The following is a 16,105-nucleotide window of genomic DNA, read 5'->3' on the forward strand; positions in this document are numbered from 1 at the left end:
ATTCATGAATTTGGCAAATTAAAAAATCCTTTGGTTTCAGCATAGTAGGCTATATGTCAGTTGGTTATTTGGCGATTTTGGCTTAATACGCATTCCACTCCATCTCTCTCTCTCACGCTCACAGCTTATTGCTTCTCCTTTTCCTTTGTAACCTTTTTCTTTTCCACTTTTGCTTTGAAATCAGTCATTTACATATCTGTGTTCCCTCACCCTGGGCTGCTCCTCCTACACTCTCACAAACTCCTTGAGGGCAGATACCTCACATTACCCATCTCTGTACCCTCAGTGTTTAGCAGAGTGCCTGGAGCTGTAGAAAAGTGAGCAAGGTATACCTGTTGAATGAATGAAACCAAGTACTGCATGCTCAGATAATACAGACATTAATTTTCATTTATCCTTCAAAGGAAGAATTCTAGGTCTTGATATGCTTCTTAATAAAAGCATTCCTGATGTAAACAGCCCTTCCCCTGTGTTTTCCCTAGAATGCTAATTTGGTATTTGCACAAAAGGTAAATCTGCTTGTCTGTCTGTAGAGGGGAGGAAGTTGCCACTCCTGATTAATAACAATGCGCTAGGGTCTAATTCCCGGCAATTTGTGGCATTTCCCATGTGTTCTTAATATCCCTTCTGCTCGTACCATGAAAATATTCAGGTATTCTAGATGGGGACATTTTTAAAGGAAGAGTATATTTTCACTCACATACTCAAGCTACATAAGTGATTTAGAAGAAAAGTACAGGAAACATCCACACATCCACACTCCAGCACAACCTCATGTTACACTAAGGTGTTCCTGGCAGACTTTCTTGCTGATGATTTTAGCCACAGTGTGAGTAATGTCTGCTTGCCTGTGCATTGTAAAGTGATCTCCCTGTATTAGATGATGTCTTGAATGAAGGGTGGCGGCTACTTCTTAGTTCAATATCCTCTGCCTTTCTGCCACTTCTCTGCTCTCTGAAGACTGTCAGTGGATGAACAGGATGCTAAGGGATAAGTTCTGCTGAGCCAAAGCATTTTCAAGGCAAACAAAGACTTTTCACTGTAACTAATGCAATTAATTTACAATTATGGGGAAGTGTCGAGTGTTTCCCACTTTTGTAAAGCTTCTAAATGTAATCAGTCTGGCAGTTGGGAATATTACCTGTAAATATGGAAGTTTTAATATCTCCTGGAATATTGCAAGCTCATGGAATTAATTTTTCTACAGATAGAAAAACAAGTTATAATTAATTTTCATAACAAATGACTAAACATTTTAAGGAAATAATTTCTAAACATATGCATCCTAATAGAATCAGAAATAGTAAATGAACTATTGAGCTAACTATGCAATTTTAATTAGAGACTTAAAAAGTCATGATAGTTATATAAAGGCTTGAGATGTTGTTAAAATGTAGTGCTCCTTATGCCTAGTAATGGTTTGTTAAATTTTTTTTTTTTTTTTTTTTTTTAGATAATTATTTTTTATTGAAGGGTAGTTGACACACAGTATTACATTACATTAGTTTCAGGTGTACAACACAGTGATTCAACATTTATATACATGATAATTCTAAGTACCAGCTATCACCATACCAAGTTGTTACAATATTTTGACTATATTCCTTATGCTATACATTACATCCCGGTTGCTTATTTATTTTACAATTGGAAGTGTGTACTTTTTCTTGGTTGTTGTTGTTAGGGCATCTCTCATTTTTATTGATCAAATGGTTGTTAACAACAATAAAATTCTGTATAGGGGAGTCAATGCTCAATGCACAATCATTAATCCACCCCAAGCCTAATTTTCGTCAGTCTCCAATCTTCTGAAGCATAGGTTTGTTAAATTTTTAACAGAGGAATTGTTAATTTGAAACAACTTGAGATAGGCACAGATCAATATCTTCAACAAAAAGCAGGTGGAGAGAATGAAGACCAGCAGTGAGGTCATTATATCTTTTAAAAATATACATATATAAGACTGTTTGGCTTGTTCTCTTAAAATGTCAGACCATTCTGAAGTTGCTAAAAATATTTACTAAAACAAGTGCCAATTTTTTTTAAGGTGAAGAACTACAAATAATGTCTATGTGAAGGAAGGGCACACACTTGCCAAATGCGGTGATCTTTCTGCCTTATTCCTGAGCATATATGACAAAGTGTTGCATTAGACTAATGGTTCAGAAAGTGAGGAAACAATAGCCCTAAGGCAACAGACTAACTCTTAAACTGGATATTATAAGTTTTGTGTCAAATTTGTGACAAACTGTACTTTTATACATGGCTATGTTAACCTATGAGCGTAACATTTCCTGAGGTGTACACAAGTACATGGTAATAGTGAGTGGTTGCCTCCATTAAGGGGGTCAGGGGCATTGGGAACAAGGATGAGAGGGAGGCTTACCTTTCATTGTATATCCTGTTGTGTTTTTTGAATTCTATATCACGTACTAAATGTTATAAACTTTATAACAACTTATAGAAAAAAGTTCCAAGTAGATGAGTCGTTTCTCTCACTTTAAACATCAAATCAGATAATTAAATCAAATAAGAAACTAAACTCAAAGACTGTATATTCTTTCACTGCTCCTCTTCTCATGTATTTGATTAGTATTTGAACCTGGGGGACAGTGTAATTAATGCAGCAGCACTTACCTTTCACAGATGACTATGGAAATAACCAATGAATTAATAAGAACCCATGATTATTAAATATATTCCCAGGGCAAACCCATTATCAAAGGCATGTAATCTATAAAAGAGTTATTACTATTTTATAGATGAGAAAACTAAGGTTCAGCTGATGAAATAATGTGTGCAAGGTCACAAAGCTAGTTCACTACACAAGATAAGCTACAGGAACATTTCTACCCTGTAGACATTTAAACATTGGAACATTAAATGGTTCCAATCCTTCCTAGAATTTATGGTGTTGAGGATTTATACTTCAATCATAATAAGACACAATATTTAAACATAAATATGTTTTAGAAAGAGTGTTTGCCACCCTCAGGCTCTCCTCATTGTTATCAGTGTGCTTTAAGCAGTATATATTTTGTAACAACTTCTTACATCCCCAAGTATCCGTTTGCAATGCTCGTAAGTAGTTTCACTAAAAATGACTCTGGTAAAGTCAGGCTTCTGAGAGTGGTAAAACATTTCTGGCATTTTTAATGGGCGTTTTTAAATGGCAATTGAGCAATTCATTAGTTTTGTTGTTTTATCCAAGAAATTACCACAAACTTAAGAGACCTAAAACAACAGTCCTTTCTTATCTCTTAGTTTTGGAGGTGAGAAGTCTGGGTATAACAAGGTCTGGTCCCCTGTTCAAGTTCTCATAAGGATGAGTTCAAGATGTCATGCCACATTCTCACTTGGAGCATGTGATCCTCGTCTAAGCTCCTGTGGTTGTGACAGGACTCAGTTCCCTCTGTTGGAGGACTGAGGACCCCCTCTCCTTGCTGTTTATCTGGCTGTGGTCATGCTATTCACTTAGCTCCCACCTGCATTCCTTCTCACATTCCTCTTCTCATCTTCAAAGGCAGCAATGGAGAATGTCCCTCAAGTCAGACTCCTCTCATGCTTAGAATCTCTGTCTCCAGGAAAAACCCAGTCTCTTTTAAAGACACACCTGATTAGGTCAGGTCTATTTTAAAGTCAGCTGACTTGGGACCACATTACATCCGCAAAAATCCCTTCACAGCAGCACCTTGACTAGTGCTTATTTAACTAGGAGAAGGTGCATATACACCAAGGAGTTGGAATCCTGGGAGCTCTCCTCCAGTTGTGCCTATCACAAATAATTAATGAGTAGGCTGAATGTGGTATAAATATTACCACAACCACCAAGCCTGTCTGCCCTGCCCCCTGGCTGGGCTACTTTCCCACCCAGAATCAAAGCAGGGGATCCGTTACTATTTATTTATATGGAATCACATTTAAATGATAACATCTTGCTTTCACCTCACTTCATTTGAGCCTCAAAGATTCAAGCACAAGAGAATTTAATATCCATAGGTCTCCACCCTATAGTTGGGAAAACTGAGGCTCAGGGAGATAAAATTATTTGCCTGAAGTCCCACAGCGTCTGTCTCCATAATCTAGGTCCAAGGTCCTTAATATACTGCAGATCTTGATTTCTGTAATATTTAATTGTAATCTCTTTATTTTTATTTTTCAGAATTTCCAGGGAAAATTATTTTTTTCCTAACCTGTAAATAGATATCTCAAAAATCATAGAAAATCATAAATGCTTTTCCTATTGCTTGCAGCATGAGACAACATTCCATTTAGGTCAATAAGACTACATGGTAAAAGCATTTATGTATGTTTTTTGGTAGGGACCAATGAAAAAAATATAACCTATGATTTATTAAGTAAATTCAATAAATGGAAGCTAATTTTGAAGTTTGTTTAACTGAGGCAACACTTCATTTGCTATTTTCATGTTGTGTGTGGTGGCTAACATAGATGTGGGTGCATTTCAGGACTTCAAGCTTTTATCTTGCCTAGGATGTGGCCACAGTGGATGATCACTAGAACATGGTTTAGATGACAATGTTAAAGCCATGTTTAGTGTGATGTGGAATTAACTGAAAATGCTCCAAGCCTCTACTAATCACAAAGTACACTGTAATCTTTATAGGTCCGACCAGATTCCAGCTTAACTCTTTCTTGTCAAAGTTTTAAACTCAGCCAAAGTCCATGGATGGATGTTGTTTGCAAGAACAGATGGATAATTTCAAAAGGCGAGTCACAGGGAAAGCAGAATTCCACTGAATCATTAAAAGTAGAAAGGTAAAGGGGACTGTATGTAACTCCCACTTCTCATTTTACAAATTAGGTAAATAATTCCAGAGAAATTAAGGGACTTGCCCAAGAGCACAGATTGGGAAATGATTGAGCTGAGACATAAATGTAGATCATTTTGTTCCAAATTCAGTGTTCTTAGCTCATCAGTTGCATCCCTTGATGGAAAATATATTGCATGCAGTTTTCTACAAGTACTGTTATTTTTGTAACCCAAAGAAGTGTTTGTATGTAGGGCATTGGCAATAGTTGGTTTCAGTTTTCTCCACCCACCCTCTCCCCATTCTAACCACCTCAAGAGCTTGTACCTCTATTTTCATTCCCCCAAACCTTTCTTCTGCACTTCTCTGCTGTATCTATGGGACCCCATTCAAACCATCTTCACATGACTATTTTCTTTGTTCTGGATCTTTGTGACATGTAACAAGGTCAGTGCTGTTCCATGGGTGGTCCACCTGTTCTACAGTAAAAGCTGCAACTGCTTGAACTTAGACCAACACAATGCTTTGGGGCAGGAGTATTTAATCACTGACATTGTTTAGAACTCCTGGCATACAGGGATAATAAAAAGCAGACTGATGTTTAGTCAGTTTTATTATTTTTAAACTTTTTTCATAGACACTGTGCTCTCAGTGTCCCCTATGACACTGATTTAGATGAAAGGACAGGAATTCCCTGTTAGCTACTCATATCTATAAGGCCTCAGGTTCTTTAGAAAGTGTGCTTTTTAGGGCATATGGTAGAGAGGCAAAGCACCATCATAACATTTGAAGGTACGTGTATTTTTTTAAAAGAACATTTGAAATTGTATATGAAATATGTAATATATCCCAAAGAATTATAAGGAAATGACTTTGGTAAAGAGATTGATTGTTGAGAAGCCAGAGTCTTAGAGACTTATCTGGGTTATATGGGATTTTAAACCCAGTGTATCCCCATTAACAAAGAACTTTTGGTTTTGTTTGTCATTCGGCTCATAGAGAAATGGACATTTTAATACCTTTGAGATCTTTTTGTTTCAAATCCAATGTTCTTAGCTCATCAGTTGCATCCCTTGATGGAACAGGGATTAAGACTGGGAGTCAAAATCTGGACACTGTACCATGGGCAAGTTATTTAATCTGGCTAAGCACCCATTTCTCCATCTATAATGTGGGGATGAAGAACAGCGCCTAATTTACAGAGTTATCATGGGGATTAACAGCAGTTACATCAGGGGTTTAGCCCTGTACTGGCACATATAAAACAATCAGGGTTTACCACCACTGTCATCATTATCCAGTGGCCAAAATACTTAAAATTTTAAAAAATATTTTAGTCTGACACAAAATTCAGCATGTTTTATTTATCTCTCTCAAATATAAAACATGAAAACACTCTTACAGGTACTGTTGTACTTAACCTGGCTTCCCTGCGATTAAGATTTTTATTTAGCAAATTTCTCCAAGGGCACTAGATGGCGACCTTCTCCTTTAAGGAAAAAGAAAAGGTTTTACTAGTACTTTTGCTTTGACAATTGAAACTTAACTGCTACAGATTTGAAAGCAAAGAACAAAGGGTAAAGTCATATCTTTGAGCACTAGATTGTCAGAATAGTAGAATTTCCAGATTTTCAATTTTCAAGCTAGGAGAAGTGTGATAGCCAAAGCACCCTGCGTGGGCATTAGGAATCCTCGATTCAAACGTACACCCTTGGGTGGTCTTGGAATTTACCTTTCAAGATCTAATTTTTCTCCTTTATAATATAGGGTGGTTGTGTTAGATCATCCTCAGGGTTGCATTCAGCTCTCAAATGCTATGGTCTTAAATAATTCAATGTTCAATTCTTCGACCAAGCCATCTTAAGTATTTCTTGTGCTCTACATTAAATATTTCTTAATATCTTTAAAGCTAATGCACATTAGCTTAAAAATAATCACTTTTTGTGATTAGTTAATGTTATTAGTTGTCAACATCACTTAAGTTAAAATGACTTATTCAAAAATAAGATTAATTTTGGAAGATAGGGACAAATTTTGGGTTTTGAGGTGTGTCTGAAATCTTGATCTAAGTGTTTTTTTTTTAATTAAGCAGGAGAAACATATATGAATATCTGCACAGAAGATAGTGTAAGACTTGAAAAAGACCTGTCCATTTAAGAGTCATTTAAAAACTATTTCTATCTCTTCTATAAATAAAGTTGAACCTATGCCTAGATTTATTAACGTGATAAAAGTTTTTTTCTAATGTATCATTTTTAAGTGTCAATTATTTTGAGTGTTTCTAAAAGGATCATAGCAGATTAAGTTGCTCATAGACAGAAGCAATGGAATAGTAACAAGACAGAGAACCCTTTCTCAAATAGGAGTAGACAAAGTCAGTCTTGAGCATCTGGTGTGGTTAAGAAATTCAGAAGTGGTTTGAAATGTTTTTAATTTAAAATAATCAGATGAGTAGGACTAACAGTAAGTATAAAAAAGAATTCTCCATAATAGGATGTATTTTAGGGTTTCTTTATAAACTAAAGTATATACCTGCTTTTCCTGAGGTGTTTCAGAGAATGTAGAAAGTGGTTTGGTTTTGTTTGGTTTTTATAAGCAGCCAATGAGTTTATATCGATCTTCCTTTTAAAGAAAAGCTGCTATTTCAGAGACAATCCTTTGGTATCTTAGTTTGAATCTACTTCTTCCATTAGAAAAAGATTTGCTAATTTGTTGATCATTACCTGAAGAAATGCTCCTCTCACATACCTAAACTCTTAAACAGTGATTTGTTAAGCAAAATGCTTTTTGTGACATATACATATAAAAAAAAAAAGTGTAGGAATTACTATGGCTCTCCTGGGTAGAAAAAATCTCTTTAGCATGGGTGAGGTGCTGGGGTCGCAAGTGAGGGACAAATATGGATGACTGATGCAATTTCTTCCTAAAACTGGAACTTGTGGGTGAGCCAGCAGTTTAGCACTGGTGGCTAACACTTCACAACCATGGAGGACCATGTTGTGATATAACTTGAATGGTCAATAAACAGATTTTAACTGTAGCTGATGAAATAAAAATCAGACTCTTAAGAGGTTTACAATCAACCCATGGCCTTTCTATTTTCTGTAAACATTTGGCTCATTATCCTATGCATAGTCATCCAACTTCCCTACCAACATTCCACTATTTCCAGTAAAATTTTTTGCTGAGAAAACCTGGAACTGCTACTACCCCATCATCCCTATTACTTGGGGTCACAACCACAGGGCTTCACCCTAAGAAAAACACACATACACCCTCCCTTCTCATCTAGAGCAGAAGTAAAAGGTGAAAACAAAGATGAATTCATGTAGATTATTGTCTGAAGCCAGCTTAGTATTTATGAAATCACACACACACACGCACACGCACACGCACACGCACACGCACACACACACACACACACACACCACAAAGTCTTTAGGCTCCAGTTACAAGCGCTGCGTCATCTGCCAGATCACATGGTAATTGTTGCTATTTCAAGGATCAAGTGGCATAAAGCTCCTCCACCCCCCCTCCACCCCACCTCTTTCCTTTGGTACCATATAGCGTGGAGGAGTGATTACTGTGTGATGGGGTGAGACCGCACTCTCTGGTCCAACTCTCCTAGCTCTCGGTGGGGTGGTGCGCTCTCCTGTTCTCAAGGAGGGACTGGGAAAGGGGGACGGGGGCGGGGGTCTCCCGGGAGGAAGGGCAGCTCTAATTGGTTTCTCAATGAAAGATAATCACCTATTCCCCGGAGAGGCTGGGGATTAGCACTCTGCCTCTCCTCTCCATCGCTGTTGACTCCTCATCCTCCCCTCGGTGCTTTTAGTCCATTCAGCAGAAGTGGATCGAAGGAAGGGCTCCCCGCCGCATTCGGGGCAGCACTCAGCTGCGCTCGAGCACTTAGCGCCCCAATCACTCACTCACTCTGCGCTCGCCTCTCCCAGCCGTCGTCCCAGCCGCCGCCCAAGAAAAAGTTTTGCGGAGGGGCTCAGGGAAAAAATGAGCGAGCTGGAGGAAGACTTTGCCAAGATTCTCATGCTCAAGGAAGAGAGGATCAAAGAGCTGGAGAAACGGCTGTCAGAGAAGGAGGAGGAAATCCAGGAGCTGAAGAGGAAGCTCCACAAATGCCAGTCTGTGCTGCCCGTGCCCTCGACCCACATCGGCCCGCGGACCACCCGGGCGCAGGGCATCTCAGCTGAGCCGCAGACGTACCGGTCCTTCCACGACCTCCGACAGGCGTTCCGGAAGTTCACCAAATCCGAAAGGTAGGCGCCAGGGCGCGGTGCGGAGGGCTAGAGCGCAGGCCACCCCTCCGGCCGGGTGGGCCCGGGGCCCGACCCGGGCGGCGACTCAGGCACTGGGGGATCCGGGCTCCAGCGGCCGGGGCTGGTCAGCCCGGGCGCCCCCTGCTCGCGGCGTGCGCGGAGTGGGGGTGGCCCCACGGCCGGGGAATGGGAAGTGTTTATTTTTATTTCTGCCCATCACGTGCTGTGCTTGTCCCGGCCGGGGCTGGGAAAGGCGAGCTCCTTGGGGAGACGGGCCCCGGTGGCGTGGGGGTGGGGAGAAGGACCACGGAAAGTTTTCTTGCACCAGCTAACTTGGCCACTCCGCACCCGGACGCAGTCACTGTGTGTTTCGTTCGCGCACCCCTGTGGGGGCACCCACGCTGGGACAGAACCCTGCCCATCCCGGCCTGGAGAGCTTCCCTGAGGCGACCCCCAGACCCAGGCCGCGGGGCGTGCTCAGTGGGGCCGCTGGAGCCTCCTGCGGAGGGGCAACGGGAGGCTGGGGAGGCGTGGGTTCAGTTTAGGGACTGAACTTGCTCAGAACCCAAGTCCTGCGAGAGCTCAGGGACGTGGGGAGGCGGGACCCGGGCGCGTCTCCGCTGCAGCGACCTGGCCTCTGGGATGGTGGTGGCGCGGGTTATTCCCAGGGTCACTTTGAAGGCAGCTGTGATGTCAGCATGAAATTACAAAGAAACCCCTCTTTCTGGATATTCGTTTACTCTGTGTCCTTCTCAGAAGTGCTACATCTGGGGCTGCCCTGGGCTTGGAGGCGGCTCCATGACCTTGCACCTGAAGCAGGTTTGGGGCTACTGGTCAGCCCTATCCCCGGGTGGATAATGCACCCACATTGTTTGTCTTCTTTCTGAGTCTCTCCCTGGAAAAGTTCGGATGAAGAGGGAGGGGTCTGTTTCTCCGGCGCCTTCAGGCTCCTTGCTTTCCTCCTCCCGGTTACTGAAGACTCAAATCCTGCCAGTTCAAAGTTGTGTGTCGCCCATTCGTGGTGTGCAGAGGAGGCCGGGTGATTTTGGCCACAAGCAGGAAGCTTTTGCACCCCACTCGCCGCCTTCACCGGAGAAGGCTGATCGATTGGCTGCAGCTTTAAAGCGCCTCTGGACATTAGGGAGAGGAAGTGCAGACTCCAAAGCCCATTACTGGCTTTTAGTCTCTGGAAGTGCACGGCCGAAAGTGCATTTTGCAGGATATTGAATATTCCATTAGGCGGGCCTTCATGCCCGCCTACCTCTTACCCCTTCCCTCCCCTTAGATCACTTGGTGTCTGAGTTTGGGGCCCTCAGGGGACCCCTAAATTAGTCCCTCCCATTGAGCTCTTTGACTTTGAGGCCAGCATGTCTAAGGAGCGTGTTTTGTCCCGTCTCCATCCAGGACAGTCCCAGGGCTCTCAGTATCCCCCACTTCTCCACTGCACCCTTTCCCTGTTTCTGCATGTCGATTACGGTGTTTGTGTGCAGTGGGGGAGGGGAGCAGAGGGGGTTGGGCAGGGGTTAAGAGCTATTGGAAGAGGGCCAGGAGCTGGGATTGGGTGGGGGAGGAAAACAGGAATCCAGCCGAAAGGATTCGCTTAGGAACTGTGGGCCCATTCTGAAGCCACGTCTCAGGGGACAACTTTCAGATATCCTGAGCAACGGTCCACTTATAAAATGACACTGTGCACATGGCACCTTTTGGCCCAGCGTGCCTCGAAAGCCCCTGACTGATGGAACAATGACATTCTTCCTTCCCTCAGGCTCAGGCTGCAAACACACACAGAGCTCATATTTGGCCTTGCCCTTGGTCGGGAAGCTGCTGCTGTGTCTTGCCTGGCCGGGCTGTGCATTCCGGGCCACTGCCCTGCCCTGCTCTCAGCAGCTGGAATCAATCTGCCCACCTCCTTCAGAAGCCACTTCATCAGCGGTCACTCGGCAGCTGCTAGCCTCCCAGGGCGGACGGGCTGGCCTTGATCACATTTTTGAAATTTCACATCTTTGTGTCTGGGCTGTGCCCCTCAAAGAGTAACCAGCTCCGCTTTGCAGCAGAGAGAAGATGTCACCGGAGTCTGGAGAGGACAGAGGGAAGCTCTCCTTCCCAGAGTCCACTCTCATTCAGGAGCTAGCTCTCCAAGAGGCACTGTTATTTTCCCTGACAAGAAATGTCTCTAGGAGTGAGAGGAGTTTTTGTGTGTTCTGGTAGGAAATGGCTAATCTTTCATGCGTCCACATTGTCTTACTTTTCCCCAGCATTTTCGTGTTAGGGGTAGGAACAGTCATTATGAGAGTGGATCACGCGCAATCGGGGTCGAGCGCATGTTTGTGTCTACAGCAAGTAGTTGGAGTGTTTGCCGGCTTCCTTTCTGTGCTGATTTACACTGGAATTGGGGTAAACTTTTTCCCACTCAGCACTTAGTTTTCTACTTTCAAATGGAAGTGTGGAATGTATTTTCAGCAAGCTGACTCATTAGAGTTTGAAGAATTTTGACAGGTATAATATATGGGGATAGTAACCATTGGAATTAGGTACTCCTCCTAGCACTGAAAGAGACAAAACTACCTTAATTATTATTGACAGGTCACATCATTTCGGCCAAGAAAGCAAATAATTAAAAATTTTTTCTGGGATATAACATTGAACAGCAAATAAGGTGCTTTCAAAAGAAAAGTGTATTTTCTAATTTTCAGAAGTTTGAATTTGGGGAGTAAGCATTCCATCACCTCATACATCATTTTTTTTTAAAGCTCTGCCATCCTGATGGGCTTCCTGAGGCTGAAAGGGACTCCTTTATGGCAAAGCTGACGTTCAGTTGAAGGTGCTGTAGGATCTGAGTGACAGCTATTTATGCTATGAGTTTGCTTCAGACTTTACTAGGACACCCAGTTATACAAACAAGAAAAGAAACATTTTGAAAGCATAGGAATTCTGTTTGGTGTGCAGAATGTAAAAGAGCTTTTGCCTGTAACCACTGTTTTCAAAAATGATTACAATCTAAAACAGTTACTTAATAGGTGACAAGAATATCATAAGCATTTATTGCAGTGGAAGGAGATTGGAGAATTCACCAACTACTGTAATCAAGTCAGTCCAATTAGCCAGATTTCCATGTGTCCACAGAGGGTATAAGGCACAATCTCCATTAAGAATGATCTAAGTATCTAAGGAATGCTTAGATGAAAATTATACCAGGGAAAGGGAAGATCTGAGCTCTCACTTTAAGTATCAAGTATACAATGTGATGATCGTGTTTAAAAAGAAAACATCCGACTTATTGCAGTACTCATTTTCAGACCCCTCAGAAATGCCCAGTAGGGATCAAGTGATTATCACTCAAAGCGGTATCTAGGATGACGATGATGATATTTTATATGTATGTATTACTTTCTGCCAAATAACTCCAAGTTTTTCTCATACTTTTCTGTGCTCTGTTGATTCCCTGCATATACTCCACATTAAGGATCACCTATATCCTTAATTCTTTCTCTTAATTTTTTTATACACACCTAAATCCCTTATTTTGGCTGTCCAGTTAGCTCAGAGGACTGCAAACAGTTGCTGTTGTTTTTAAATTAGCTTAATCAAAGACTGGAATCCATATTGATCTGTTATAGAAATGTTAGACTGTAATCCAAAACTATTTGAGCTATTCTTGTCACAAATCCCTTGATTCATGATGATGTAAATGCATCATACGGAATTTGAATTTCTTTTCACTGGGACATGGATGCTTTGGGATGGATGCCCCAGAAAATTCGTTGCTTTTTGCATCTCTGATTCAATTCGGGTCTGGTTTAACCTTCAGACTTCGTCAAGGGATTTGGCCTGATTTTGATATAAGCAACTTCAATAAAATGAGCAGGTCCTATCTGAAATCTGGGGCCAGATTATTAATTGTTCATAAGGAAAATACAATGCTTTAAAATAGCAAGGATAACGATAATAAAGATAGCCAATCTTAGCAATCTCATCACAATGCTAATAAGCCCTTTACCTACGGCAACTCCTTGTTTTCTCACAGCACTCCTAAATGACACGTGGGGAATCAGGCTTAAAAAAGCCGCTTGCCTAAGGCCTCACAGCTAGAACATGCCAGAGACCAGTTTCAGACCCACACCCTGTGGTTTTTAGAGCCCAAGTTCTAAACTGAGACACTCTAAAGTCTCAGAATCAGGCTTGTTTCACCTTAGTAATGGGTGAGTCCTTTCAAATAGAAAGAAATGAACTTGCCCTAACTTAGAAAAGGATTTTTTATAAACGTCTTAGAGGCAACTGGCCTCATGAAAAAGTGAGCAGTGGGTTCTTGTGTCCAACACAGATGCGTGGGGTGTGCTGTGCTTGGCTGGGAGGTCCTCAGGAGGTCCTGCTCTTGGGGTTGTCATTTACCATCTTTCCATTGCCCTCTTTCCTCAGCCAACTTCTCCAGCTCAGTGTCATGTCACAGGCAGGGCTGAAGGGATAGGGCAGTTGGGAAATCTTGGTTGCCTCCTTTGCCTTGTAGACCTCTTATGCTGATCCCTTCATCCCTACCAAGCCTAAACATCAGAAGGAATTTATTACAAGCTGACAGTATAACAGCTGGTTAACTAGTTATCCTTTCTGGTTTCACATAGTAATGTTTTAACAGGAGATTTTGGGAGGAGACATTCATTTTGTTTGCTTAGTTAAGTAGTATTTACCACAATAGTTAAAGGGGAGACAGGCTGAGGAGGCGAGGGGAGGATTTCTAGATAAGATGGTTTGTCAACATCCTTGTGTCTTGGTCGTGTGTAACATGAAGGAGACAGAATTTGAGCATACGCTCTTCACACCTACTTTCTAGTCAAAGCCGTACATGAGGTGGGTAATACCCTGGTTTTAGTGATGAGAAAACTGAGCAAATAGTTTCTGAAGTGCCTTTTAAAGGATCTTAGAAATGGGATCAGAAAGATCATTTAGGTGGCTTAATTTTGGATCAGTTACCAGAGTCAGTCAATTGATGTCATTAATTTAGTCATTTGTTTATACTTACTATTTAAGACATACTTTGTTTTGAGGGTCGTTTGAGTTTTGAAATCACATATAATCTGAATTTATTCATAGTACACCCAGGAGTTCATGTTCCATTTGGATCATTGATAAATGTATAGTTTGAAAGCTTATTTTCAATTATGCATTCATTAGAAATTTGACTGACCCTCATGAAACTATTTCTAACAGACCTGAAAAAACAAAAGATGTCATATCTGTTTCCTGTTTCCTGACTAAATGACTGTTTCCCAGTGCCCCCTCACCGTACTGTGTAGGAGATGCTGAGTGCATTAAAACCCTTTCTTTTGATAAGATTTTCAGGTGATTTCATAGTTGCTCAGAGTATGAATAATTATTTTCACTTGCCATTGAGAATTTGCTTATCAGAGTTCAGGACCCTATGTTATCTAGGGTTCTTGTGGCTCTTGGAAGTTACTTTGAGCTCTGAGATAAACCAGGGATAGCATATCCTGTTTCACAAAAGTGAAAGCGCACAAGTTTGAGAATTGTCAAAAAGGAGTACTGACCTTGAGTTTAGCTTTGTTAGCGTACTGTTGGTTCCCTCAAGAGAAAACAGGCTGTATGTGTATGTGTATGTATGCATGTTGTATCTATATCTATATACACACACACACCCATTGCCACTGTGAATTTACACTTCTTACAATAGTCATTATTCTGAAACTCCTCTAGGTTGGCCCTGCTCGATTTCTTATGGAAAGGAGGATTTACTTCTTGGGCTGTTATGGTAAGATAGATTGCAGCATCTTGTAGTTTATCAAATGCTTGTGCTTGGTGTTGGGTACACAGCTCAATACTGTTCCCCAGAACAGGGTACTGGCACCAGTCTTTTTTGTTCTCTGTTGCAGTACTACCTTCTACTGGTAGCCAGTGATGGTGTTCCACCTCCTTTTCTTTGTTCTTGGGTCTGCTTGTGCTGTGTGACTCTCTTTGGGGTCCCTGTGTTTCTCTGTTCTATCTTGACCTCCACAACTCCTGCCAGATCTTTTTCATTTGCAAAAAATTATATAACGGCAAAGGTAGGACAGAGTTTTGCTCAAGATATTACTCTAACCTTTTAAAATCTCTCAAGTCTTCAGATGTCTCAGATGCTGTATGTTTGAGTTCCATTGGCTTGAAAACAATTATTTGTTAATTGCTTATATTTCACACACACAAAGCTTGAAAATACTTGCTCAGTGAAAAATAGGTATTTCCAGAAAATGTTTATCTTTGAAATAGATTCATTTTATTAAAGGCTGATAGAACTAATCTCATTTTATTTATTGTTGTTCTCAAGTAGATTCTTTTTTTAAAAACTTATAACCTTACTCTGCACTACTCACTAAACATCCCTGGTGGACTGCAGACTCTGGCATACATGTGTTGCTTTTATTTTTAACATTTTCATATTGTTTCTTATATGTGAATATAATGGAAACTCATACCTCCTTGGAAAAAAATGTGGTTTTAAATTCAAGCAATGTGAAGTTTATATTGACTAGGAAATTTCAAAATACTATCTATAATTTGTCCTGTCCAGGGGGCTGCCTGCGTGTTTTACCATTTTTTTTTTTTTGGTGGTGCTTATACGTTTGACATATTCTTGAAAATTAATCCTGAACAGCTAGTATGCTGGTAGTAGGAGTTGATTTGGGTTGATTTTGTTAGGTGTGTGAACACTGTGATAACACTTTCGTGTGCAAGGCAGTAACATGAATGTGCTGATTTCATCTGAGGGTTTGTTGATTAAAGCGAATCAGTAAGATATCTACCGCAATTACCCTGTTAGGACTTCATTTGAATTTTTTACTTGTGATAACTATTATACAGCATATCATACTTGTTGCTAATTCGAAGCGTCCTTCCTTTGCAGGCCAATTTAGAGAGTGCTTCAAAATGTGTTTTAAATCCTCTGATGTGTGTCTCTATTTGAGCACTCTGACTTCAAATGCTGCAAAATCTGCTAACAAACCTTATATGGATCCTAACATACCTGTGTGTTTGCCTCTTACAAATATTTGTAGGTCTGTTAATTCAGCTAGATGA

The 16,105-nt window shown here is 41.1% G+C and overlaps 1 protein-coding gene and 1 long non-coding RNA gene across 2 annotated transcripts in view; one reads left to right on the plus strand and one right to left on the minus strand.

Moving 5' to 3' along the window:
- Positions 1-13,386, minus strand: part of LOC130684579 (uncharacterized) — a 75,631-nt gene extending 62,245 nt beyond the window's left edge. The window contains exon 1 of the long non-coding RNA XR_008998909.1: positions 8,991-13,386. This is a non-coding gene — a long non-coding RNA (uncharacterized LOC130684579). The remainder of the gene's footprint in view (positions 1-8,990) is intronic.
- Positions 8,778-16,105, plus strand: part of PRKG1 (protein kinase cGMP-dependent 1) — a 1,239,474-nt gene continuing 1,232,146 nt past the window's right edge. The window contains exon 1 of the mRNA XM_036924011.2: positions 8,778-9,043. Coding sequence (XP_036779906.1) covers positions 8,778-9,043 — 266 coding nt within the window. The remainder of the gene's footprint in view (positions 9,044-16,105) is intronic.

This window comes from Manis pentadactyla, chromosome 8 (assembly GCF_030020395.1).
Source record: "Manis pentadactyla isolate mManPen7 chromosome 8, mManPen7.hap1, whole genome shotgun sequence".
Lineage (NCBI taxonomy): Eukaryota > Metazoa > Chordata > Mammalia > Pholidota > Manidae > Manis > Manis pentadactyla.